This window comes from Heliangelus exortis, chromosome 3 (genome assembly GCF_036169615.1).
Source record: "Heliangelus exortis chromosome 3, bHelExo1.hap1, whole genome shotgun sequence".
NCBI lineage: Eukaryota > Metazoa > Chordata > Aves > Apodiformes > Trochilidae > Heliangelus > Heliangelus exortis.
The window spans coordinates 15,149,286-15,177,245 of NC_092424.1; the positions used below are offsets into that span (position 1 = coordinate 15,149,286).

General features: G+C 39.7%; 1 protein-coding gene across 7 annotated transcripts in view; it reads left to right on the plus strand.

Moving 5' to 3' along the window:
• DAAM2 (dishevelled associated activator of morphogenesis 2) overlaps nucleotides 1–27,960 on the plus strand; it is a 203,586-nt gene that overhangs the window by 125,546 nt on the left and 50,080 nt on the right. For all 7 annotated transcript variants that reach the window (XM_071739383.1, XM_071739381.1, XM_071739382.1 and 4 more), the window contains 10 exons: nucleotides 4,942–5,036; nucleotides 11,694–12,027; nucleotides 18,721–18,831; nucleotides 19,722–19,825; nucleotides 21,874–21,940; nucleotides 22,813–22,930; nucleotides 24,308–24,446; nucleotides 25,864–25,922; nucleotides 26,340–26,524; nucleotides 27,397–27,714. In XM_071739383.1, coding sequence (XP_071595484.1) covers nucleotides 4,942–5,036; nucleotides 11,694–12,027; nucleotides 18,721–18,831; nucleotides 19,722–19,825; nucleotides 21,874–21,940; nucleotides 22,813–22,930; nucleotides 24,308–24,446; nucleotides 25,864–25,922; nucleotides 26,340–26,524; nucleotides 27,397–27,714 — 1,530 coding nt within the window. The remainder of the gene's footprint in view (nucleotides 1–4,941; nucleotides 5,037–11,693; nucleotides 12,028–18,720; nucleotides 18,832–19,721; nucleotides 19,826–21,873; nucleotides 21,941–22,812; nucleotides 22,931–24,307; nucleotides 24,447–25,863; nucleotides 25,923–26,339; nucleotides 26,525–27,396; nucleotides 27,715–27,960) is intronic.

The following is a 27,960-nucleotide window of genomic DNA, read 5'->3' on the forward strand; positions in this document are numbered from 1 at the left end:
TGTATGACTGATAATCTTTTATTTGTCTTCAAGCCTCATTATTTCCTCCTATGCTTGAAGTATTACAAAGACACACTGGGGTTAGAACCCCTGCTTCTGATTTACCACTTACTTGCTTCACTTTTAAGCAGGTGAAACTTAGTTGACTTGAATTCACAGGAATTGTAGGAGTGGAAAACTAGAGTAATACAGCTGAGAACCAGCTCCAACATGCTTTAAAAGTCATGTTCTATTCATTATTATTTAGACCTCTGAGATTCTTAGCTTCCAAATGGTTATTTTTGGTCCCTTATAATTTCAGTACTAAATTTAGGGGTGGATTTTTTTAATTTTTTTTTTCCAAACTGCATCCAAGTGGAGTTGGCTTAGAAGTGGTGGAAGAAAAACATGTTTCATGTTGCTTCCTGACACTGTCTAGTCTATTTCAGTTTGTGTTTCTTGGGCGCTATCAGGAATTGCAATATTTTAATTAGAAATACTGCAAGAGGTATTAGAGTTGAAATGGTAGCAATAATCACAGGACTGTCAGGTTAAAATGTTTTAAATTTTTTAAAATAAAATCTAATTCACTGGAGATGCAAAGATTAACAGCAGAAGAATATTTTTACATGTACTTCCACATCTTTTTCTATTTCCTTTAGTTTAATTATGAAGTTTTTTTTAATATATTTGCTTGGCAAAAAAGTTGTCCTTACCTGCTGGTAAAATAAAACCAGCACCTTCATCCTGCTGATGAAGTGAAGTATCTTCCTCTGGATTTCAGGAAGCCAAGGCCCCCGTGCTTAAGGATGATTTTCTCAGAAGACCTGCTGCAGTGTTACCCACCGTATCTGCCCCTCCTAGATTATGCTTGAGAGCAATGTGATGATTCCTGACGTGTTTGACATTCCCTGCTTGTAACCTTAGACCACTATGTTAAGAAGCACTTTAGGTCACAGATTCCTGATCCAGTTCAAAAAGCCACACTACACTTTTTAGGCACAGTTCTGTTCCCACAGTTGTTTCTGTTGCTGTGACTTTTAAATTTTTAATACTTCTTAAGTATTATAGAGTTTTTAACTATTATATATTTTAATAGTTTTAGTTTTTAGTAGTTTTTAATCAATTTTTTTCAAGAGCATATGACAGTAAAACTGGGTCTGTAGTGTGCAGTTCCTGTGGAGGGACTGTCCCATCTCTCAGGTAGCTTAAATGAAAGGACCAAGTAGATCATTGATAGAGGGTCTTTTAGACCAATCCTTAAGATAAAGGGGGAACTGCTACTAATGTCTAATTTAAAAGAGAAATCTCTATATTTGCCCAGTCTTTTGGTGCCTGTATTTTATAAATAATAATGGCGATTGTGGACAAGTTGCGTGCCCCTATTTAGAGACCATTTCCATTATCAAGGTCATTGTCATCTTCTGCTGATTCATCAACACACAAAGCTTCTTAAAACTGCAGCAGCTGCCATGTTAATATCACATGTAAAGAAACCTCCCTGTGCTCCTTCTGCCTTCCTCACCCCATGATACTGTCTGCTTGGCAGCACAAATAAACACAACCCTTATTTTACTGGGGAGGGAAACTTCTTACAGCACTGCATTGCTTTTATGAGCTTGGCTGTGTCTGCATTTCCACAGAGAGACTTCCAGGTAGTTGCAGATCCAGCTTTTCTGGAGAGATGGCTCAGTCAGGAGTATGAGGCAGGGGTCAAGATTAATAAATACAGCTGTAGCCAGGCCCTTTTCCTTGACTCAGAAAGCAGTTGTTTCAGTGCAGAGCAGCTTCACAGGATGTTAAAAATACTTATCTTTCATCAGAATTTAGCAGGCTGATAACTTTTTCCTCCATTTGTGTGGAGGTGACATCCCTGTAACAATATTTATTTGCTTAAATGTTCAGGGGTTTTTAAATGATATCTGTTCATAGTTAATGATTCACAGTTTATTCTCTTAATTCATCCTTAATAAAGGTAGAGCTGTAGTGCCCTTGAATTTCAACAGACTTGAGGTTTTTTTTAAGAAATGTGGTATTGTCCAGGTATGTCAAAGGAAGCATGCAATACAATATTTTGTCTATCAAATTTTGATTTTAGTTGTTTATGAGCTGGAAGTGACTTCAATAACTATAGTACTTTCTTAGTTATGATTTAGACAAGATCTAAAGAAAAAGCAAAAGAGCTTGGACTATAATGAGAAATCAGAACATCCATGTAGTATTTTCACTGTTCTGTTTGCTTCTTTCTTTTTTCTATTTCATTTGAGACTGTTCAACAAAAGCAGGTCTATCATACAGTGTTTTGTTTATGGTAGTTTATGCCCTTTTTCTCTCTATTTTCTAATTTTCTTTCTCTCTGACCTGTAATGTCATTATGGGCCTGTATTCTTCTTCTCAGCAGTTTAGGAAAATGATTAGCGAATATGACAGGGTGTAGGAATTAATAATTGCTTTGAATAAACCCCAAATATTTCATTTTAAATTGAGTCAAATTTTCAAAAGTAATTTCTTGGACTACCTGAAATTTTTATAGATAAAATTATATGTCAATAATTGCTTTCTCAAATCTGTGGATTATTTTCTTTTTAATTGCAAATAAGTAAGTGGATGATGCATTTAATCTGTTAAAATATGCCAAATTTGCTTGTAAAAAAGACTCTTATGTATACCACCTTTTAGGGACCAGATAAGGACCTGGCACTATTTTGCTTCCTCTTCCTAGGATGTTTGGTTAACTGATAGCAACTGGCTGCATCCTCAGCACAGCAGACATTACTCCTCGAGTGCAGTTTGTAGTTCAGGAAAGCAATTCATCAGTCAGCCACATTAATGAAATCCAGCCTCAAATAATGGCAGTTCCCTCCCCTCTGTCTCCCAGACACAGTTATGTTTTCTGTAACTCTTGCCGAGAAAGCTATTTCATAGTGCAAACACGTGACCAGCCTGTCTTTAGAGAGGGCATGAGGATTTGAGATCCTGGCCGTGCACAGGAGTGAGAAATGAAGGGCTCTTGGCTGCCTGCAGCTTTAGAAAAGGGATTTTCTATAATCACTCTCTGTTGTAAAGGCAGGGTTATTTCTATTTGTTTCATTTGGAAATCGGCCTTTTTCCTTCTGAACGAAATACTGTTGAGCACCTTCCTAACATCCATTTTCTTTCCCCCCACAATGGCTCAGAGGAGAAATTAAGCTGTTGGAGGAATGGGAGCCTTTCAAAGGAGCATTTATGGGCCAAAGGAAAGATGACCAGATGGGCTGTCACCCAAGAAAATACAAATCAAGCCCCAGATCACACCCCGGGACTCTGCCATTGAGATTCCATAATGCCTGTTCAGGATTTCTGTTTATTTTTCGAAGAGGGGGATCATATATGGCTTGGCTTAAGCACTTCAATTTATGTTTCTGGCTGTCGGTGGATGCTGGCAAAAGATAAAACATCATCAGCTCATTTTCCATCAGTAGCGCTCTGTCATTCCATTAGGGCAGGAAATGGCTTGCTCTGTTACTGAGTGAATTTGACTTCAGTGTGGATCAGAGACAGGACCCCTAGAGTTAAACACATCTCCCTGTGCCAGCTGTTCAGCATAAGACAGCAATGGCTTGTAGCCAAGTGACCACCCTGAGGATCTGACATCTGTTGGCACCACATGGTTTGCAAAAGCAAGCAACATGGGAGCACTTCCAAGGGAAGTGAGGTGTTGGAGGGTGGGGTTAAAGGAACTTCCAGTTAGAGGAAAGTTTTCTTTGGTGCTTGCTAAATAGTAAAAGAAAGACTTAAATATTATGCTGCAATGGGCCACAATTGTAGCTACTCAGATTCCACCACAGAGAGCTCTACAGCCTGATAGATGATCCCAGTTTAATCAGATTTTTCATTTGAGATGGGTTTCAGAGTTGCTCTCCAGAAACCACTGAGTGATATCCTCCAGAATTCCTGCCAGTAAGAGAGGCGTTTATCCCCTCTGTTTTACAATTGAAGCAACTAAGAAGACCTAGCTATAGCCTAAGAATTTCCAGCATTAAGTCTTCACTTTTTAAGCAGTCACAGATTGAAGTTGAGAGCCTGAATGGTATATGCAATAGGCACTTCAGTCTTGCTTCACACTGCAAGATTGCAGTGGTATGGAGTGCTAGAACCCCGATTTCCTGATATAACACTTTAAATTAGCACTGTGTAACTCTGAGAACCTTATTTTTTGCATGTATTCCACACATCATCTCTCATCATAATTTATAGTGACCCAGAGCATCTTCAGTTCACTGACTAGGTCTAGATATCTTGCACTGCATACCAGAGGAAAATCCAGATTCCCTGTGCTTCAGTTTACTTGTTGAAAAGCATCAATGTTTCTTTGTTTGCCGTAGATGTTCCTAATTAGCAAGGACGAAGTGTTCAGGGAAAAATCAGTATCTTAAAACAGGTGATACACTTAGTGTGGGGAAGAAAAGTCAAGCTTGTATGTACACAAACCAAACTGTAATTCAGAGTACTTGAAGGCTATTTAGCCACTCGAAGAGAAAGCTTTTTGGCTTTGAAACCTGACACACAAGTCTGGGTGGTTTTTGCTTTTTTTTTTTCCCCCCCAAATCCCTCCAGCCATGTCAGTCTAATAAAAGATATTACCTCTCCCTACAAACTTTGTCTCACATATCCATAGATCATCAGAGCAGATCACTGTTCCAAATTAGGTACAGTTTTCTGAGGGCATACTGGCAAGGGTGATTTTGGGGGGTAATCTGAGAACCCTAGTTTAGCCAGTGTGGCAAAGCAGGATGTAGCTGCCAGTCCACATGAGCAGCATCATCTGGATTCAGTTTTGTAGCTGAAGCACTGCTTTCCTGGTGAGAGGTCGGCAGGCACCTCTGCATGGGTTGATGGAATTGTTGTTTTTCATAATTCCTGGCCTGTCTCAGCTTCCAGGCAGCCCAAGCCTTCCTGATTGTCATCTTCTTTTCTGAACAGATGCAGACTCTGTATGCTTTCGATGAAGAAGAAACAGAAATGAAAAATAAAATAGTTGAAGACTTGAAGACAGCTCTGCGGACTCAGCCCATGAGGTAATGTTGTTAGTCTTTCATCACAGCTCACTGCCTCCCTTTGGTCAGATGTGACACAGGAAAGAGTGGCAAGAACAGAAACTTCATTGTCTCACCTCACACAAGCCTCTCTGATATTTCAGACAATCCACAGAGAGCCCTACAGTCCCTGGTCTGAACCTGGCTAGTTGAGAGGGCACACTAATGCTGAAGCTTGTAGCTTCAGGAAAATGAAAGACAAAGTCTGCTGTAAAAAACCCTGTGGCAGATATATGTAAACATAGGTTATGACTATGAAGATCACAGGCCCCTGAATGTCCCATGTAATCTGATTCATGCTGGGCAAAATCTCAGGCACTACTCTGAACTTTGAATTCAGGCTTCCCCTTATCTTTAGTAATATGAACTGTTTGGTGCAAAGCAGCTAATCCATCTGACATCACCTGGTTTGGCATTCTTCCTGTTCTATGTGTGATTGTGGCATAGAGAAATGTAAAGAGACCTCGTTGTGCTCTGTGTCTTTGAAGGTAAGGTCATCTTTGTTTTTCTGGGAACAAAGCTATGAACAATAGAAAACTAACTAGCATGGAAACCTTTTCCATTTAACTCTTTAACACATCTGCACTGTGCAGAAGCAAAAATTATAGTTTATATGATCTCAGGAAACCTTCAGTCAAAAAGTTTCTAAGTATCTTTGTGTTGGGCCCAAAACACCAAATGTGTTTGCATCCACACTGTGCTGAAATCATAATTTCAGAGAGTGTTAATAATGCCTAATGAAACAGTTCAGATCTTTTTTGGGGGGGAAAAAAAGGGGAACCAAACCAAGCCAAACAAATTAAATATTTATTTTTTTTAAATTAAAAAAATTAGCATTGCAGTTACATTGACTTGAACTGGTAATATTTCTGGGACTTCTTGCAGAGTTATAATGTTGATGGTACTTCTCTCATTAGTAATAGTTAAAAAGTTCACTGCATGCAGCTTGTCACCTCATGGCAACTGTGAGACAGAGAGCATCAGATTAAACCTCAGAGTTTTACCTCCTGTTGTGACAGGCTGCAAGACAGCAAAAAGACAGATTATGATGCTCCTCTGAGGCATAGAGATCCGTCAAGTGTTGATTACTTCAGCATGCAGGTTATGGTGAGTCCTATTAACATGGAACTGAAGAAAAAGTGGCCTATAATGAGACCTAACCCAAAGTGACAGGTGATAGGCTCATCTTGTCTATCACTGTCCTAAACCAGAGAACACCCTAAAATTCAGCTGGACTTCATGTTAGAATGGAAGCTAAGGCAACTGCTAAACTCCCAATTCTCAAGAGGATTTTAAATGGAATTTCTACGCTCTTGAGACTTGATGTAGCAACTGTGTTCCATTAACGTGAGGCTGAGTTGCTTCCTCTGCCAAAGTGATGGCTTTCCTTGAGGGCAGCAACATCAGCAAGGCATCTCTGCTATGTCCAGCTGAGACACTTTGGTGGCCACCACTGGTTGTTCTTCTCTGTCATTTTTTTATAGGACAGCCCAGCCTCCTTGTTTGGAGTAAGACACTAAAGAAGAAAGAGAAGTTTTTTTTGCTCAAAGCCTTGCAAGCTTTTCCTTCACAGACCTATATTGCTCCTGCTGGATTCCCTTCACAACAGTGTTGCTTCATCTGTTTATAATAACCATAACAAGCTTCAGTACAAGCATCTATGAGTTGCCCTATAAAGTGTTCTCTTCTAAATCACTGGCGATGGTTATGGAGTTTTTTTTTTGTTTGTTTTTTTTTTTGTTTTTTTTTTTAAAAAAATAGTTAAGCCAAGCCAAATTTTGAGTTAAGTCCTATGTCTCAACTAATTTCCAGCAACTCAATTTGTTAGCTGCCAAAGGGCTGCATGCCAATGCCTGATCAACAAGCCAATTTCTTCTTGATGGAAAGGTTGGAGTAGAGAGGCCCTCAGCTCCATCAAATCCCTCTTATAAGCAGTACAATACCCAAGTCTTCAAAATACTAGTCTTTCTAGTTGAATTTGGACATCAAATCCTGTTTTCCTTGCCATTTCTGTTCATCAGACCTCTGAAGAAAATGGAGACCTAAATTCTGCCTGGAATCCATTTGTAATGGTAGGGTACACAGGGACTCTGACAGCTTACCAATAGGGTTCTCTACTTGAATTCTCTGTTGTAGAAGAATCAAAAGAAGAAAAACACATGTATTTGGCTCTATAATTGATTTTACCACAGATCTGTGGCTCTTCAAGTAGAAAATGCCCAGTAATAGCACTATCCTGTTCCTCTGTTCTTTCCCACCAATTCCAGCAGCACCAAAAACTTAAGATCTGCCCAAGCCCAAGTTCCTCTCCTTTTTGGAGAAAAGGTAATAGAAATATTCCTGGGCAACTAGTTGTCCCTGTTTGAGCAAGTGCATTTTGTATGCACTGGTATGTAGGAGCTGCTCTTAAATATTAAAGCCAGGTTATGTCCCAGCACGCAGGAACAACCCCAGACTTAGAGAACAAAAAACCTCACATCTGCATCTTGTAAAGAAACACATTTTCTTTTAGGTTTGTAAGAACTTACGACCATAAACAAGTGTGATGACAAACTGTTGGACAAAGCAGGAGAAGAGCTCTGTTTTTTTGGTATTTTAGTGCTCAAAAATGGAGGTTCAGAAATGCATCAAAAATAAGAACATGCAAGGGACTGGAAAAAAATAACTTCTCATAACCCCAGAATAATACCTCCTTTAGTCTGAATAGTCACTTGGCTGTCTGATTTTCTTCTTTTGTTTAACTCAGATTGTTATTTTTGTTTGGAGTAGCCATGTTGTATTCAAGAACATACTGGAGATGATCTTCTATACATCCAGTAAGAAAAACTCATTATGCTGAACTTTTCAGCAGTTCAGTAGTTGTCAGGATTATATGTGCCCTCTAATTTAAAAACTGATACTGCAGGGAAGTGTAGCCTTAGCTGTTAACAGGGTGGGAACATCCTGCCCTCTGCACACCCACAAAATATGATCTTTCTGTCTTTCCTGAGCTGGATCGAGTCTCACAGGGAGTCTGCCCTCCCCCCCTTACACTTTGAGTCCATCAGTGGGTTGTTACCTCTGAGGCTGTGCTGCATTTGTATTTGGCTGAAAGGTTTGTTATTAGAGCTAGCTAACTCATTCTGATCAGCACTCTCTTAAGCTTGAAAGGCTAAGAGGCACCCTGCTTTTTAAAGAGTGCTAAACTGGTCAAGTGAGAGTCTGAGGTGAGGCTGGGCTTTAATTTGCTTGTTTAGCACCTATTAAAACACACCCTGCTTTATTTACACTTGAGATTTTGAATATGTTGGCCCGAATGCATTGGCAAATATGCTTAACTTTACACCTTTCAGTCTAGAACAAGGCCTTATTTTGCAGCATACAGGGCATATGGGATAGCAATTATTTATATACATGTAAATTTTGAGGACGAAGGTACTTTATGTGCCTGAGGTGGGTTTGCCTTTGCATACACACAAACACACACATGTACCTCCTTACAGCCATACAAATGCACAAACACCAAACAGTGGTTTATGGCTCTTAGCCTGTCAGCTAAGTTCCCAGTTCTTTTTATCTTCTGTGCAGACATTTATATACATACTTCCCCACATGCGTGCTTACACCAAGCAAATTATCATACTGAGAGTGTCTCTTAGCTCTGAAACTGCTATTACCATTTCTCTCTCTCCCCCTTGTATGACTTCTGGCTTTTTTTCTTTTTTTTTTTTTTTTTTTTTTTAAACAGTGAACTCTGTGTTTTGGAAAAGGAAGGTAAAAATCATCATTTCATTACAGCTTCTGCTGTCAGTTGAAATGAGAAGATTCTTAGTTTTGCTTCCTATTGAGTAATGCAACTCACTGTTTGCTCTCTGGACTAAGAAAGAGTGCAGGAAAATCCCCACATTGTTTTAAATTATGTCATTAATCAAGGTCTGTGACACACACCACTTCCCTGTGCAATGCCTCCTTTTTGGAATGACCTCATCCAAATAGTCCTAGAAAAATTGCTCTGCCAGTGAATTTAGTTAAGAAATTGTATTTAATTGGGACAATGTAACTTTTGTGCATTTACCTTTTTTTCACATGGTCATCATAGCAGGCTAAAATACATGAATGTATATTGTATGTCTTGTCATAAGACCAGGTGTTTGGTCTGAAAGTGTACTTATGAGACACTCTGTTCAGGATGCTTTCTTTTGTCAGTGGAGTTCCACATCTTCAGAAAGGTGTCCATCTTAGGTCTTACCTCAGGCTTGGAACTGAAAACAACAGCAAAACATCGGGGTTTTTTTGTTTGTTTTTGTTTGGGGTTTTTTGTTGTTTTTTCTTTTTGTTTGTTTGTTTATTTTAGATATATAATTTCCTCCCCTAAAAGGGGGAAGGAATGTGTAAGGAAATTGAACTTTGGAGGTAAGGAAAAGCAGAATTTAAACTAGTTTCTCTAGTAGAGGCCAAGAGCAAATTTTCTCCTTAGGCCCGGGGTTAGAGAAATGCTCAGTAGTAACTGGTATTGCATTGTTTGTTAACAAGTTGAATTTGTGCTTACTTTGGTTCCAAATGCATAGTTAGGAGCAATTATTTTAGCCATGAATGCACTTGTTTCAGTCTTCTTTGGAATGCTAACAACTAAATGCATGACAAACATGGTACTAAGTTTTGATGATGCATCCAAAGAATGTGCAGTCAGACCTATGTGAAATTTGGCAGATTGTCCTAGCAGGGTTCAACTAAACCTTGTTTTTGTTTTTAATGTGCATGTGTTCCTGTGTGTGCTTGCCTTAACTCTGATACTCACTTTGAAATTCAATTTTGGACAAAACCCAAGCCTCAGATCAAAACTTTGTTGAAAGCACCAGAGTTTGCTGTGTTTCTGGTCAAACTGTTGGCCCAAATAAGCTGAAAGTTGGCAAATCTGCCAGCATAGTCAGCATAACTTTCAGGTGAGCCCTGAACATTCCTTAGTGGTATGGAGTATCACCAGCAGAAGATCAGAGACATTTCAAGTCCATATCCAGAAGTTATGAAAGTATGTCTCAGGTTTGTCTTGCTGGTGCAGAGACGTGAACAGAGACCAGTGAAATTCAGTCTTTCCATATGGTGCTTCCATTACTGTTGCATGTTAGGAACAGCATCTCACAGACAGAAAAGAGGACAACACATTAGGAGGTTTCCAACAGAGAGGAAGAGAGGCTGGGTAAAAGCAAAACGACAGATTTTTTTCTATTTTTGATTTGGTACAAGGTGGCAATTGTTAACAACCTTTCCATTTGTTAGAGATGTCTTTCTACATTATGCTGTTTAGAGCATAATCATGGACATGCTGTTGTTGATCTACTGAAATTTTCTACTGAAAATTCAGATGTAGTCCATGTGGTTTTGCATTCAGACATTCTAAAACAGTGCACCTACCTGACAGACCTGTTAAAGGAGGCAGAGAGTGAACAAAGTGATCGAGGGAAATTATTTGCAGCCCCTTTTCATGTCCTTGAATCCCCATGGATTTTTAAACATGGAAACACTAAATGAAATATTTCTAGAATTATTTGTTTGAACTGACGTATGCAATTCCATTAATTTCTGCTGATTTGTCTAAGAGGCTGTCTGCATGGCCTAATTTGACCCATCTGGATTTTTGACCCTGGTTTTGAATAAAACCTTTTTTTCCAAGTACTCTTTCCTATATTGTTTTCATCCCCAGTTTCCTTAGTCTAAATCTAAAGAAAAGCAAATTTTACATACAGTAGGAACAGAACTCTAGTTATGTCAGTAGTCAGCACTATAGATTCAGTCTTCAGTGTGTAATTTTGAAAGAGAATAATTCTGTGTTTCCTTTATTTATGATGGGTTTTACTATACATTTTGCTACTGCAGGCTGACCATGGGTCTGTTCCATCCTTAATACACCTCCTCAAAACGAAAGCAATCAAACAATAAAAAATTCAGCCAAGGCCATTACAGGAGTTTTGCCTTTTGCTGTAGAATGTGTACCTTTTAAACTTTAACTTTTTATGTTCCTATACACGTATGACAGAATGGGAGTGTGAAGTCAGTAAAGCTGGCAAACATGGTGGTAATGAGTTTCTCTATAAGTGTACCCTATCCTGTAGGTGGAAGCCTTTAAGTAATGACAGCTAGAAGTTTGACCTAAGTCTAAAAATTGTTTTAAAGATAATCTGACCTCAAAATTAAAAGTATGGTGGTGTGTCTGTATGAAAAAATACCCTGTGTGTGTTAGCATGTGGGTAAGATGTAGCAATTTAAAAGAATCTGTTGAGCCTTGAAAATGCAGCAACTGAGGTGAACCACAGCAGGTGTTTGATGGTAACTGTAACAAAGAAAACAGTGACCTAAGGGTAGGGTCATTAAATGATAGACTATAATTACCCTGAAACTATGTGACACATCATTATTAGAGAATCTGTTTTCTCTTTTGTTTTTGTTTGTTGGGTTATTTTTCTTAAATAGCTGAGAATTATTCTGTGAAGGTCAGGGTAAAAACTGTCCAGATTTACAGATGTAAGGTTAAATAGTAGAGTATCATTTGAATAAATTGTCTTTGGTCTGCCTTCCTTATTTTTCCTACCTATTTGGTTTTGTTTGAGTTTTTGTTTTGTTTTTTTTTTTTTTAAATTTAGTGTGTTTGTTTGGTTTTTTCAGGTTTGTGACCAGGTTTATTGAGCTGGATGGCCTGAGCTGTTTGCTGAATTTTCTGAAGAGCATGGACTATGAGACCTCAGAGAGCCGTATCCACACATCCGTTATAGGGTGTATCAAGGCACTGATGAACAACTCCCAAGGACGGGCTCATGTCCTGGCTCATCCAGAGAGTATCAACATCATCTCTCAGAGCTTACGGACTGAGAACATTAAGACCAAGATTGCTGTGCTGGAGATCCTAGGGGCTGTCTGCTTGGTACCAGATGGTCACAAGAAAGTTTTGCAAGCCATGCTTCACTATCAAGTATACGCTGCAGAAAGAACAAGATTCCAGGTACAAGGAGGATACCTTGCCAGAAGTACCCAGTATGATGAAAATCTGCAGGGAACAGTTTTCACAGTGCATGTATTGCAAACCTGCTAGATAGTAAAAAGGCAGTATTTCTCATTTTGTTTTAGGAAGGGCATGTCCTCAAAAAGATAATCAGCATATATGTATATTGATTGCTTATCATTAATGCTAATTTAAGTCTCCTATATCTCACCTTAAAATGAGGGCTTATATCAACTGAAAACTGATAATCTCCTCCTACTCTAACCTGATGGCATTTCTGGGGTGGTGATCATTTGTTTTGCTCTAGAAGAGGCCATAGAATACTATGAGCCTCTGTCCTGAATTTAAAGTCCTTTATTTAGTAAACAAAGAGTTGTGGATTAAATAATGGACAGTGGAAGCACTTCAGTTGCCACTTAGCAATCAGCTTGTGAATTGTCACCACTTAGCAATTGTTGGCTTGGATATGTCTCATTCAGAACACAGAAGGAAAACAATCTGAGACCTTGAGGTAAGTCAGTAGATCATTGTCAGTCTTATTCTGGTTGCTGCTGGCTGCTGTTATAACATTGATTGTCCTGAACACATTTGCAAAAAGATATAGCAGAATCTGTTGCTATATATGAAGCTGTGGCTCCTAAACTTAGAGGTGTACTCATCCATTTACTATTTGTTTATGTGTGAAATTATAAGGGTGCTGTTGGACCAACAGGTTCTGGATCCTGGTTTCTGTCAGCCATTATCTCCTGCCTCCTCCTCAGCTAATACATCAGTGGATTTTTGGCTACAATAAACTATCACTGTAAAAATGAATGAGGAAACAGTTTGTGCTTAGGAACAGGAGCTGCCAATATTAGTTTTTGGGACTGAATGCACTGTTGGATTCACTGACTGTGAATCAGACCTAAGAATGGGATGTAGGAGATCTTGGCTTGGTCCTGGCAGCCAAGATCCTGACAGCCAAGAGAGCAAACCACATCCTGGGGTGCTTGAAACACACTATAAACAGACAGCCAAAAGAGGTGGTTATTCCCTTGTATTCAGCATTGGTGTGGCCTCATCTTGAATACTGTGTCCTGTTCCAAGCCCCATAATTTAAGTAGGAATTGAAAGGTCCTTTAAACTCTCCAGAGAAGGGCAACAAAGCTGGTGAAGGGGCTGGAAGGAATGTCCTATGAAGAGTGGCTAAGGCTTTGGTCTTGTCTGGTTTGGAGAAAAGGAGGCTGAGGGGTGACCTCATTGCTCTTTGAAGTTTCCTGAGAGGAAATTAAGTGGGAGGTGCTGAGGTCTTCACTCCTGGTATCCAGTGGTAGGACACTTGGGAATGTTTCAAAGCTGCAGAGAGAATCAGATTAGATACTAGGAAATATTTCTTTACTGAGAGGGTGATCAAACCCTGGAAGAGGATTTCTGAATAGGTGGTCAATCCCCCAAGCCTGTCAGTGTTTGAGGCACTTGGACAATGTCCTCAATAACATGGTTTAAGTTTTGGGCAGCTGTTGGTCAGGAAGTTGGACTAGATGATTGTTGTAGGTCCCTTCCAGCTGAAATATTCCATTCCATTCACCTATATAAGGCATTGGCAGGTCCAGTGCTTTATATGCACAGCTCCATCCAACATACTCTCTAGTTTTTAGCTGAAATGGAGAATCCTTCCTGAATTAGACATTCTTGAATGCCTTGATGGAAGAACAGGTGTGGTAGCACAGGTCTTGTGGGCTTTTGAGGAATCTGGTGTAATGATTTGCAGATGATTACACACTATCCCATTTGTGAAAGAATTCTCTCCATAAATGCTTGCTTTTGTCAAACTGCTTTTCCCCTGGGGAAAAAAAAGTGAAAGATAAATGGGATACCCCTTTTTTTCTTAAACAACAACCAAAAAACCCCCTCACCCAACTCTCAAAATTATTTAGCAGAAGGGATACATTCTTGTTTGAAATTTCCAGTGCTTTTGTCTAGATGCTGGAATGGGATTTTCTTCTACACATGGCAATAACTTGTGTTTAATTTTGGGGAGGGAAGGGTTCATACACATTTCTCATCCATCTTCGTTCATTTTGTTCCAACAGAGATATTTTTAAATGCTGATGAAACAAATGTGGTCATTCACACTTCATCTTTTAGTGGAAGATTCTCTGATACTCTAGGACTTGTCAGTTAGGGAAGTGTTATATCTCTTTGCCTCTTGCCCACCCACACCTGTGTCTCAGAACAGTCTTGCAGGTCATTATCAAGAGAAGCTTTATCAAGGATGAGCTGACAATGTCTATACTGTAAGTTTTTAAGATGTGATGGGCAAAGAAAGCCAGTGAAAGCCTTTGTTTGTTTTTTTTCTTTAACCTATTCCTGGGTATAATCTCTAGCCCAGCCTTTGCAAATATCTGAAGAGATCCTTCAGCTTTCAAACTAAATCTTTTGGGGATGTGTTTCCTGTTGCTTGAGGAACTAGCGATATCATTTAATGTATTAAAGTGTCCAAACAGTTCTGAGCTTGCAGCTTTAGGTTGACTTTGACTAGCCACACCTAATCATATTTTGAGGCCTAATAGCATTTTGAGAATAAAACCCAGCTGAACCAAGAAATGAAAATTCTTCCTGTGAAAATAATAGCAAATTAACTAAAGTGTAGGGACAGGAGAAACATACTTTGGATGTGCAGAGCTGGAATTCATTCCTTTGTCTCTATGGTTCATTATTGCTGTAGAATTCTAATGAGAGGGAAAAAAGGAAAGCTGGGAACTCTAAAGGCACTTCTGTCTTTATCTAGATCAAGCTTCATAAGACAATGGCCAAATTAGAGACAAAATACCTGAAAGGAAAATAAATTCAGATTCTCATTTTTTAAAATCAAACTCTGTGAAGAAGTGTAGGCCTTTCTGGAAACTAAGCTGAGCTCACTTTTATTGGAATGTCCACTAAATAATTTACTGATAATGCTGACGCCTGGCATCATCAATGCAATTGTTCCTCTTCTTCAAGTTGCCTCCTGACAACAGTGGTTGATAATGTTCTTCATCCCTTTCAGCCATCTCATTGTCAAAAATTTGGGGTTCATGGCTCTGCTTCCATTGTTCTTCATAAGAATGAAGAAGAGAAGTTCAGAATTAGTTGCTGGCAACCATTTAAAACTTGAGCTCGTGTATAACTTTGCCACTGACAAGTTTAGATTGTAACACATTATTTCCTGCACATTCTCAGGTGTGGTGGAATTATGTAGAGATCAGGTATTTACCATGGTCACATAAACCACAGCATGTTTCATCAAATATCAAAAGTTATAGTTGGTCAGTGTTCTAAGCATAATTTGAGCTACCAGACACAGCTAGCTAAAAGTAGTCAGAGGACCCAGCAGCTGATGAATTACTAGAAAAGAAAAGCTGCAACCTAAGATATATTTTTTGCTAAACTTGCATTGTTTCTGTCCTGCTATAACTCCGACTGTTAAATAAGAAATATATATATACATATATGCTACTGTATCTAAGGACAAAATCCAAATTATAGGGAGATTCCTTAGTGATATAAGCACTTGTAATCCAAATTAAATAAATTTAACTATATTCCACCAGGTAATGCCAACTGAGGACCTCTAACCAAACAGTACTGGAAAAGTTTTGAAAGGATGTTCTTGCTTTTTTGCTGTGGTATTTTTCATGGCACTAGTGACAAGATTCAATACTTTATGTTTGTGTCTGAATTTATACTGTGACTATTTCTAATTTCTCACATTTGCAGCAGCTTCTTGCCTGAGCTGATCCCTTGTCCTTCTTTAATCTTTGACCCTCCTTTTATTTTGCCCTTCTACTTGAAATAACTCCCTCTTTAATGTCCAACAGGCAGTCTGCAGTTCCTCTTTTAAGATATTCCTCCTCACGGTACTATTCCATCTTTACTCAAATACCACAATAATATAAAGGCATGCCTTCAATCTTCTTCCTGAGACTATCTAGAAAAGCTCTGTCTTTTCATCGTCCAATTTTTGTTTGCAATATACTTCTTTGCCCACAAGGTCAAACTGCCCCTTAAATAAGAGAGATGAAAGAAAACACTGGAAAGCCAGAGAATAAACCCTCAAACCAGAGATGTGGAATACATCCACCTGATGTTTTCAAAATTGGTACTAGTATAATTCTGTCATTGACTTACTTTGTGACTGTTAAAACATTATGTCAAATTTCTTCAGTGCTTTTCTTGTGAGGATGGAGGTTTCTATGAGAACTGAGAAAGAAGAATCTCTGATTTCAGTGTCATTCATGTCTGCATCATCCTGTGAAAGAAGCCCAATCTTACTCTTCTCTAAGCTCTTGCCTTTCTTTTTACTGTTTTGCTTGCTGCTTCCTCTCATTTCTCTTCTGAATGCATTGTGTTATGACACTGTAACATGTTGTACATTTTAGCATGGTATATACTGAATCAAACTAATGTTGTGAAGTCATAAATCTGTGCTGGCCCAGCAGAGTCTATCTGGATGTTCCAGTGCCCTTTCAGCCTCATTTGCTGGCTGAAGTACCCACCCATCTTGGGCCCCCTGTGGGGAGAAAAATTGCCTTTTAGTGAGAGGACCTGGCTGTTTGATACTGTCTGAAAGGAGCCAGTTTCATTTGCTGATGAAAAGAGTAACTGGGCCAGAACATTCTTGTTTTTCTCCTTTCTGCTACACATTTTGAAGCTTGAGGTGGAGGGTATGAAGGAACCTTGATATTGGCAGTTGAAAAGGTGGGGATTAGGAACATTCCTTCCAGAGCCCCCTTGCCTGGTTTGTGTTAAACATAGTACAGACCATAATCTGTAGGGAGAAATCTGTTGAATTCAGAGTTGTAGGAGAGGAGCTAACAGGGAACAAATTAAAATCCTGTATTCCTGCTTGATTTCCTTCTTTCCCTTCAGGACTCATCCAAAGCCTTTTGAGGTTTGCTGAAGATTGAACAAAACTGTACTGGGTATCAGTTATGAGGAATAATGGGATGAAGTGAGGAAAGGTTTGCTTAAATAGTAGGAAAAGCCTTTACAGCCATAAGATCAATTTGGCCACAGAGCTGGGTGCCAAGAGACATGGTGAATTCTTTTTCACAGGAAATGTTCAAGTGAAAACTTGTTCCTCAGCCAGTTGCAAAGGGTTGGAGATACTGGAGTTTTGTAACAGTGTGCAGGTGTTGACTCTGATCTTTAGGAACTGCATGAACTTCTGGTGTTTTGTTATAGAGCTGAACAATCCCATGAAGAGGTGCTGCTCTTCAGTCAGTTTAGTGCAACCCAGAGTTGTTTTTTTCCTGAATTTGGTTTAACTCCCACTGCATTCTGTTCCTAGTCCAGCCTTCCAAAATGGGTCATAGAAAACTTTTGTTAACATTCTTTAACCTGTCTGGATGTTGTGGCTGATAAGGTGTTGCACAGAGTCTAGCATATTCATCTGTGAGAAAGAAATATTCATCTGAGAAGAAAACCAGCTAAACTGTCATTTGTTTTAATCCTTCAGTGGTAATGGCCACTTAAATTATTCTGAAAAGACACATGTGCTTTTCTTTTAGTGTCAAATCTGACAGTAACAGAACTCATTCTCTCATTTGTTTCCCTTCTACTAATTTGCCAAATTGAAGAGCTGGGTTTGTTCATGAATTTAAAGACCTCTTAAGCAGTCTCCTATTGTCATTGTCAGAGATAGGATACTGGGCTGGACTGGACTGACCATCCATCTGACTCAGCAGGGTGTTTAATATATTTTTATGTGAGACTAATTTCTTTTTCTAACAAATTTGGGGAAGAGTTGCTATTGGCTCATAATAAAGCTACTGGGAAATTATGGATGTGATGGAACCTGATCTGGTTGAAAGATGTCACTGTCCATAGCAGGGGGGTTAAACCAGATGATATTTAATGGTCACTTCACCCAAAACCATTCTGTGATTTCGTAGTAAGGAAACTGGAGCTTACACAGCTCTGCTGGGTGTGCAGTTAATTTACCTTTGAGTTTTGGATGTGTATGCACAGGGGATATTCCTTTTATTTGTAAATCCCCAATAGGAGCTTACCAAGAGGTAGGTAACTGTCTGCTGCATGTAAAATGGTTGTAAGAGAAAGAACAAGGAGAAATCTTCCAAGGTCCATGTATAGGTTTTATTCCTCAGAAGACTAGATTCTCTTTAGAATTCTTTCCTCCTGTATATTTAGAATATATATTTAGAATACTTTCCCCCCCCCCCCCCCCTATTCTGCTGAGACCCACTAATGAGAAGAAATTGAGAGATGTGACTAGAAAGGATGTATGAATCTGATGTTATTTGTCTGGATTTATAAATGCCCTGTCATATTGAGATGGCTGCCTAGGAAGTACATCATACTGCTGCTTTCTTAGGTCATGTTGGCAGAAACTATAGAGGAAATGACTTCTTCTCAACTAATGGCTTAAAAAAACCAACCCAAACAACCAAACAAGAAAACCAACCAAGCAAAAAACCACACCACTTCATTTTTCATTAGGATCAGATGAGCAGCAGTTTATTCTTATCGCTATTCTTCCTTTGTGTTTATTCTGGCATGCCCAAAATTAACAATCTTGTCTGAAAAAAAATTTCTTTAGGCAAATACCCACTGAATCAAAGGAAGATCGTGTGAAATATCTCATGAAGAGTATGCAAAATGGTGCAAGAAATTAGATTATATCCTCTAACCCAGCCTGCTGTTCTGTTTCAGACACTGTTGAACGAGTTAGATCGAAGTATGGGGCGATACCGAGATGAAGTGAATCTCAAAACAGCCATCATGTCCTTTATCAACGCTGTGCTGAACGCTGGTGCGGGTGAGGTGAGTCATTGCCTTGGAAATTCCTTCTACATGTCATGCTTGAATTAATTTACCTTGGAAATGGCTGGTAGATTAAGTCACAAATCTGGTGTTATTGAGTGGATGTAGCTGGGGGAAAATAATGCTGAATTGTTAATACCAGTTTTAAAAAGTCTTCCATATTATTTCGTTCCCAACCTTTTCTAATATAACTTAGGCTACTTGCAGTGAAACATTTGCTTCGGGTATTTTTGGTTTTAAATAACTGCAAAGTTTTGACTCAAAGCCAAACTCAAAGCATTTTAATTATAAAATGTCAAAGGAAGACATTTCAGAAGACAATTTATTGGTTTTCTTCCACTTCTTTTGAGTCTAGAGAATCATTTAAACTGGTTTTGTTTCATAAAAAATCTTACTTTTGTTACATTTGCTTTACTATTTTTTAGGTTTGGTTTTCTTTTTTTGTTAAACCACAACAGACAACAGGCTTATAAGAGCTCTGTCTGACAGTATGTTTGTCTCTCTGTGCTGAAGTGCTGTATCTTCCCACTGAATAGGTGTCAAGTTAGCCAGAGTATATTGTGAGTTTATGACAAATAAACATAAAAATTAGGAAGAGGACCTCTGATGGACTAGCAAGACAAACACTAATCAATTTTTTCTTTGTGGAATAACATGGAAGGTACTGTCCTTCTGACGGGGTATTCAGAACTCATTGTAGGTATAAATGAGGACTGTGTTTTGTGAAGTGGAGGCAAAGGCATTTTTTTTTTTTTTTACTTTTTTTCAAATAATCATCTTGTGAGCTTGGTGTCAGGATAGAGGATATTCATTTAAGTAATGATTTTTTTTAAAAATGTGATGGAAAGCCTTTGAAATCTAAGAACTTGGTTTTCCCTCATTGTTTTAAGGACAATTTGGAGTTCCGATTACACCTACGATATGAGTTTCTAATGCTGGGAATTCAACCTGTCATTGACAAGCTAAGGGAACATGAGAATGCCACACTGGACAGGTAAGGCATGCTTTCTGAGAACAGTTATTGACCAGCAAAAAGAGTTCTTAGTAACATTTCTCTATTTCAGTTTCAGATTTAAGCACAAAGTCTCTCCCTAAAACTGACTCCCTTTAAAGACAAAAAGACTTCTGCTTAAAATTAAAATCAGCAGATGAAGTAGGAAACATGCATTCTATTTGGCAGTGGTTGTGGCAAGGAGTACCTGAATTGCTTTCCTTTTAAGCTGGGGATGGCAATCAGAGTGAAAAAGAAAAATTAATGAAAAAAATTCCTTTTCCCTTGTAGTAAAACTGGAACAAAATCCTGTTGCTGTAGGCTGAGTAGGCCTAGCTCCTGATAGGCTCCTCAAAGAGCAGGTTCTGAGTTTCCAAGGTTTTTCATTAAGCTCAGTCATTTTTGTGATGTAGCTTGTACCACAGCCTCCAAAACAGTGGCACTGGCACAACTATGAGAAAATAGGGGATTTGTAGCAGGCAAATGAGTAGAGATGCCAAGGGGGTAAGAGAAAAGAAGGAGGAGCATCTTCAAACAGCCCTGCTACTATTACAAAATGTAACACTGAATAGCACCTGCAAATGACTGTGTTACAAGTTGTATGGATAATAAATACTTTCTCCCCTAGCAATTCCATATTTTGACACAGTAACTGAAGCTGCTAATGACCTTACATTAAACCTTCACAGAGCCACATGCTGAAATAAACTTGGAGTAAAAACCCTGCAAGATTTGACTGAGACACTACACAAAGCCGAAAGGCTGATGAACCAATGAGGAGCCTGGCAAAATCCATTTGCTTAACAAAATGAAGCATTTTATGGCATACCAGCAGACAGCTGTGGGAGTCTGGCTTCTCCTTTGGCCCCATTAAGCTTTGCAGAGAGGCACTGAACTGCTGATGTGCTGCTGTCCCTTACTGTCTGCTATTTTAAGCCCCTTCCTACAGAGCAGACCTGATCTGTAGGTATCTGATATTTGGGTTTTCCAAGCTAAGTTTGTCAAAGTGCATGGTGAAAAATCTGTGGATTTGGCCTATGCCTACACCTTTCAAGGCTCTTTTTTCTCAAATATCCACTGTCATGAGGTGCTGTAGGGTGATAGAGCTATCTCTGGGGGCAAATGTAATGTTAGCTGGTTGGCACCAGCTGCCTGTCACAAAGAGTGTCCTCACATCTTTGGGCAGGTGGAGTCAAATACCTGTGTATTAATGTCACAGGAAAAGATTTCATATGTGTCTACAAATAGCTGCAGAGCTGGAAACAGAAATGTTACTTTTCATCCACATTATAACCAAGAAGAGAATCTGCTCTACTGGCAGTAGCAGTGCCTTTTTCCTGGTCAGTAACCAGAGTGTTTAGGAGGACTCAGGGGCACTTTTGGATCTTGTGGGTTACAGTCACAAGAATGATAATGGGGGTTTGAGAAGATCCTAGATGCCTGGATTCCACAAACTATGTGTCTATACCAAGGGATGAGCCACAGCCTTTTTCCACATCATCCACTGTCCTCCAATCTCCATGAAATACAAGTCCAGATGCCATGGCCAAATGTGTCTCTCACCAGGTCCTCCAGATGCCAACAGAGGCATGTTGCTCTGCTTTTCAATAGACAAATGGAAAGACAACAGCAAGCTGTGCTGTTTAATTAATCCACCAAATGCATCTCTGCCTCACCATGTAAAATAAACTATTTTTTTAATGGTCTAATACCTGGTCAACAGGGATGGCATAGACTTTTTAGAAATCTATTATCACTGCAGGCATTACATTCATCATAAATAGAATATCCCTTTCCTATTTTATGTTTATTTTTAGCAGCCTTACCTCAACACAGTGACTTAGCACAAGGAAGAATGACTTAGCACTTAGCCAGCCATTCCTTCTGCCTGGTCATTGACCCCCATGAGCTGCCTTGTGCTAACCCAGCACTTCATGTAAGAAAACCTTCTAAGAGGTGTTGGTGCTTCTGTAGTGACAATTAGTTTAAGTCTGAATCATGCCATGAATATTGGCATGTGTTGTTTGGTTTGTTTTTCTGTTTTCTTTTAGGCACTTAGATTTCTTTGAGATGGTGAGAAATGAAGATGATCTGGAACTTGCCAAGCGGTTTGACCTGGTAAGTTTTTCTCTGGAGTACCTAAACTTCACCCAAAACTGAAGACCACTTTGGATGTTTGATGCAACTTCCCTTTGTGTTCCCCCAAAAAAGTGCCAACAGTGTCCGGTGCTCTTGTTCTTACTTAGCAAGTAGGGGGTCTTCAGTGTGTGAACAGTGAAAACAATGATCACAGACAGGGCTTCTGTCAAGTGTCTTTGACAAGGACTTCTTTATTTTTAGCTGAAGGCTCAGGAGTGGAGGAGGTTCTCAGCCCTGCTCTCATGTTCTCAGTCTTCTTGGCAGAATTATGGTGAAGCTTGGGTTCATATCTGGTACTTTTCCCAAGATTACAGGAAACTTTCCTGAAGACTGTCACCTCAGAGCCTGTGGAGAGGAAAAGTATTTTATGTTGGGTGGATTTTAAAGATGAGTGTAAAATAAGGACAGTTTCCACAACTGTAAAACAGTAAGAGGCTGTAGGATTCATTATAATTACAATTTCCTCTTTCTTCATGGCATCTCTTTCCACACACTGATACAGAACAGCTTGCCCTTTCCTGCTTATCTTCTACTCTTTGTGCCGCTTTCACGGACTCAAATGTTTTACTTGCTCCAGAACAGCTCTTGGTGGCTTTGCATCCCTCCCACCTGCCTAGCCCTTTACTCTGGGGATATGATCTATCTGGAGTGGGGATGGTAATGCTGGTGTCAAAGATCCATGTACCCTCTCCTCACTGAAACCTGCAGATGGACACTGCAGGAAACTGACGAGGTCCCATTGATAGAAATGTGCCTGTCTTTCTGTCAGTAAGATCTTTCACATTTAATCAGGCTTTCATTGTGCATGGGTTTTTTCTCACTTGTTCTTTCACTACATTCTCTCACTTCAGATCCACATTGATACAAAAAGTGCCTCTCAGATGTTTGAGTTGATCAAGAAGAGACTGAAGCACACAGACGCCTATCCCTATTTGTTATCAATCCTCCAGCACTGCTTGCAGATGCCATGTGAGTACATCACCTTTAAAGAACAATGGGTGTTAGAGAACAGGGTGAATTTTTGGTGTAGGCACAGGGTTGCATACCAGGACACACACTGCCCTTGTCTTTCATTCAGAACCTGGCAGTGGCCATGGGATTTGGTATCTTACACTGACTCCATCAAGCAGATTTTTGTTGCAATACTTAAAGCAGCAGCTTATTCTCTCCCTACTTTCATGTAAAATTAAGTAGCTTAGACATTCCAGTTAGTCACTGACAGAGCTTTTAATGATTTTAAATTCAAAGTTTTAAAAAAGAAAGAGCCCCTGTGCTCTTGTGATGAGGGAATTCCCAGAAAGAGATACCATTTTGAATGTTAACAAAATTCAGTGAGGAATTTTCCTGGTGAAGCAATACAGCGCTGAAAACTGTTCTGTCCCTGTGAAATTCCACATCAAGTGTTCAGGCTGCTAGGTCATGGCAATGCATCAGTGGAGAGCTCCTGACCTTAAACTGAAAAAAAATGTTGGCATTTCTTTTCAAGAGAAATGATAGGAGTCTTCTGTAGCTGTAGTGTAAGAGTTCAGCTATATTTCCAGAATGTAGCAGCTGAGCAAAGGCATAGCATGATCACTATAGAACTGCCTAGCTTAATCCTGTTTGGTACCAGGTGCTGGTCTTCATTGCCTTCATCCACACATTAGCAGTTAAATTGGGAAGGGAACATGAGGCATATGTACTGTGGTGTGCTTTTTCATAAAGTATTGGGGCATGTTTCAGGTACTCATTAGGTTTAAGTACTGCCGTGCACAAATTTGAGCAGTTTTTTGTCCTGATGATCTCCTGACAGTATTTGAACTTTAGGTATGGACCTAGATTTTGGGTGGGTTAAATCCTGCTAGCTCAGGATAGGATTCTACTGAGCAGTTTTAAAGAATATAAAAGTTTAGGTTGTGTAACTCAGAGAACTAAGGTGACCTTCATGCTGTTCTGGCTCTTTTGTTTGATATCAGTCCCTTTGGTTCAATTTCTCTTCTTTCTCTCCACACTTTTTGGTCATGTTTGTAGGAATTTTTCGTGCCAGTTGAGTGTCACTGACCTGCATATAGCTGAGCATGCAGATAGAACATCTGATTGTTTTCACAGTGCCTGGTCAAGGTATTACCTAGGTACCAAAAAAAAGCACAACATCAAACCCCAGAAAATATCAAGTAACAGCTATCACAAAGGAGTCACTTCTGTGGGCTTTTAAAATACCAATTCATTCAGTGTTAGACTTTTGTTCTATTACTAGATACAGGATTGAGATGGAAGGTGGGAAGGAAGGAATGCCAGTCTGTTGGCAGGTCTGTGCACTTTGGCAGGCAAATGGAAGTTCTCATAAATTGGTCTTTTTCCATACAGATAAGAGGAATGGAGGAAACTTCCAGCAGTGGCAGCTGTTGGACAGAATACTACAACAAATTGTTCTTCAGGATGAACGAGGAGATGATCCAGATATAGCTCCATTGGAAAACTTCAATGTCAAAAATATCATTAAAATGTAAGCTGCATTATTATTGTTTCTTTTGGTTACATGGGTGTAAGTATGTAATAAGCATGCAGTTGCTTAGGAAATCACATATCTGACGAATTTCTTATTTTAACTTAAATCTTCTTGTTGTCATCTTAGTCTTCTAAACAGTTTTTTCCTAATCACCTGGTAAACATCTTAACTGGATGGTATTTTATAGCTAAGTCCTTGCCTCCAGATTCTAATTGCTATTAAATATTAAGATGTTTAAAGGAGCAGAAAAAATACCCATGATATTATAACAAGGCTTCCTCATGTGCCTTTTTTCATTCAGAATGTTGATGAAAGCTTTCACTGATATTAAAAAAAAAAAAAAGTGTTCATCTCTACTTATGCCTCATTCCTCACTAACGAGCACATGGTGTAGAAAGTTCTGAAATAGTGGAGAGAAACTCGCACACAAACCTTTTACCTCTTCATAAAATGTCTGCATCCTCTCACCCACAGACTACCATTATTTTTTCCCATAGGACACACCATTTGAGAACTCTAGCTACATGAGCTGGCACTCATCGCAGTTTCCCTGTTCTCAGTCTCCTTGTTTAGCAAAAGTTTTGGACTCTTCATCACATCCATTTACCTCTACAAGTAATTCATGCCCCATTACCCTTCTGAATTATTCACTGAAAAGAACATTTCATATAACATAAGCCCTATATGAAACCAAATTCTCGTATACTAAAGATCTTACAGTCCCTCCTGCTATAGGCATAAGCCAAAATCAAAACTCTTTTCTCATAATGGAAAAATAGATTGGTGTTACTCCCTGTCTGGATATCAGACTTCATTGTAGACCTTGTGCCTGATCTTCCCTTTCTGCTTTCATAGTTACTCCTCATTCCACATATCTAATCAATTCCCAGCATCCCCTGCATATTTTCTGTCAGTAATAGGAAATAGCTGTGCCAGTATGAGATATGAGCATTGCCTTGCTACTGATATATTACCCAACAGATAAGCATCCTTCCCTTATAAGAAAAAAAAATAGAACCACAGAAAGTAGGAAAAAAGATGGCAATCTGGTCTCCTATTAAGGGTGGGGTAAACTGTAAACCAAAGCGGTTATGTTTATTTTAGTGATGACCTCTCTCTTTCAAAATAAGCAGACTTGGCGCTTTGACAGCATTACCTGAAAACAGGAACAAATCAAATTTTTTTTCCCAGACATTCCTTTATCACTTCCCAGGGCTTTGAGCAACAAGCCATCACATTTATACTGGTATTTGGCTGGTATAAAGGAACAGGATCTGGAACCAGACTGACCACTGGTATGGTCATGTATAAACATGTCCATTCACCAGGCTGTCTCCCGCTGATCCCTACAGATAATGGCTACTTGTCTTTCCACCTGGGTAGCTCAGGTTTATGATCTCATTTCATCTTTTAGGCTGGTGAATGAAAATGAAGTCAAGCAGTGGAGGGACCAGGCAGAGAAATTTCGGAAAGGTGAGTGTATCCTCTGTGTTTAGGGCAGTGAAAGAAGAGGCAAGACTGATCTGGATTCAGTCAGAGAGCAGAGGCCAGCAGAGCTGGGTGCACAATTTATTTTTTCATGGGCAAACCCTGCTTTGTCCCCTCCAGTACATTTTGCCTCAAGGTGATCAGTTTACGGGTTTCTTAAGATGGGGCTTTCCTCAGTCTCTATACAAAGTGACTTTACAGTCTAGGTGGAACTTGGCATTGCTGTCTTGATTACTGAAGATCACTGTCAAGACAGTCAGACTCTGTTTTCTTTGTCCTGTTCTCACTATACATTCCCAGTTAAACTGACAGATTTGTCACATTTATTTCAGCATAACTTGGATCACTTTGGGGATTGTTTGTGAACTTTATTTCATCACCTTGCTTGCCTTTTCCCCCTAGAACATGCTGAGCTGATGAGCAGGTTAGAGAAGAAGGAGCGGGAATGTGAGACAAAGACCCAGGAGAAAGATGAAATGATGAAGACACTGAACAAAATGAAGGACAAGCTGCAGAAGGAATCCTTGGAGCTGCGCCAGACCCGGGACCAGATGAACGACCTGGTGGCTCAACTTAATGAGTTCTCGGTATGAGACTGGGACTCTTCCCATCCTTGTTTAAAGCCTGCTAACTAGTGAATGATGAACAAAAGCACAATTATGAGTGAAACACTTTCTATGGTCAGCACAGAGAGAGTCTGTCTAGCCAGCTAGAAAGATGGATATTTAGGAGCTTCTAAGATTCTAGTTGAGACTGAAATCCCCTAGCTGATGGTATAGAACGGCTAATGCATGTGCTGCTCCATTCATTCATTCTCCTTAGCCAGTCTTCTTGCAGGAGCTCCCAAGTCACATGTTTCTTCTTCCAGCCATAATTTTTACTGCTGAGTGAGGTGACCTTGGTCATTATTTCAGTGCAATAAGAGAGAAATCTCCCAGTGACATTTGCAGCTGCTCCCTCCTGCTTGGTGCACCTTCTGTCTCAGCAGTGTGCCTGATCCTCAGCTTGCCAGGACACATCCCTGAGACCTGAGACACTGCAGAAAGCAGAGTAACTTCCAACTCCTCTTTCCCACTTTGCCTTACTGGGTCCTGATGAGGTATTCAGTATTTCAAACCCTAAGGTTTAAAACCCAAGAGTTCATAAGTTCATACGATTGATTTTTTTATACATAAGGACAAAATAATGCATTTTGGCTCCTTTTACTAGCTTTCTGTTTTTCTGACCCATTTATGGTTCCTTTTTTCAAGCTCTTCTCCACAGCTTAAAGGTCTTGAAATTTTCTCTTAAATGAAAGCTGAGATTCCTCCCTTTATTGCATGGCTTTAAGTGCAGGAAGCTTTAAAAAAAAGCGTCAAATATTTTGAGACTCATAAGAAAATCACATCAGCTGGCAATACGGAGTTATTGTGCCTTTAAAACTGTTTGCTTTCTTTTTCTGTGTGTTTTTATTTTTCAGCAAGGGGGCAGCATTTCCTTCCCACCCCCGCCACCCCCACCTCCAGGTGGCCCATTAGCTCTGTCCTCTTCTCACATGTCTGAGAATTTGCCCCCGCTGCCACCTCCTCTGCCTTTCTCCAGCTGTCCCCCTCCTCCTGCTCCACCACCTCCACCAGGAGGACCTCCTCCCCCACCAGGAGCACCACCTTTCTTCAACATGGGGATGCCACCTCCTTCAACAACCACCTTCAGCAGCAGTGGCACAAGCCTGAAGAAGAAATCCATCCCGCAGCCTTCACACCCACTGAAATCCTTCAACTGGGCTAAGCTGAGTGAGGTAAGAAATTCCAGTACTCTCAGTAAATAATTTACTTCCTAAGTATAATTCTGTCTTGATTAGTGCTGTGAAGTTCAAGGTTACAGGAACCAGTGATATGGTGGCTTTCCTTGGGCTGAGGTCAGTAGGAGTCAGTAACTGTGCTGAGGGGAGTCTCCCTAGTTCTCCAGCAGTGTGGCACATCATCTGTGGTGAGCAAGGTGCTGGTTAGATTGTGAAAAAAATCTGGCAAAGCTGTGGTGGGAC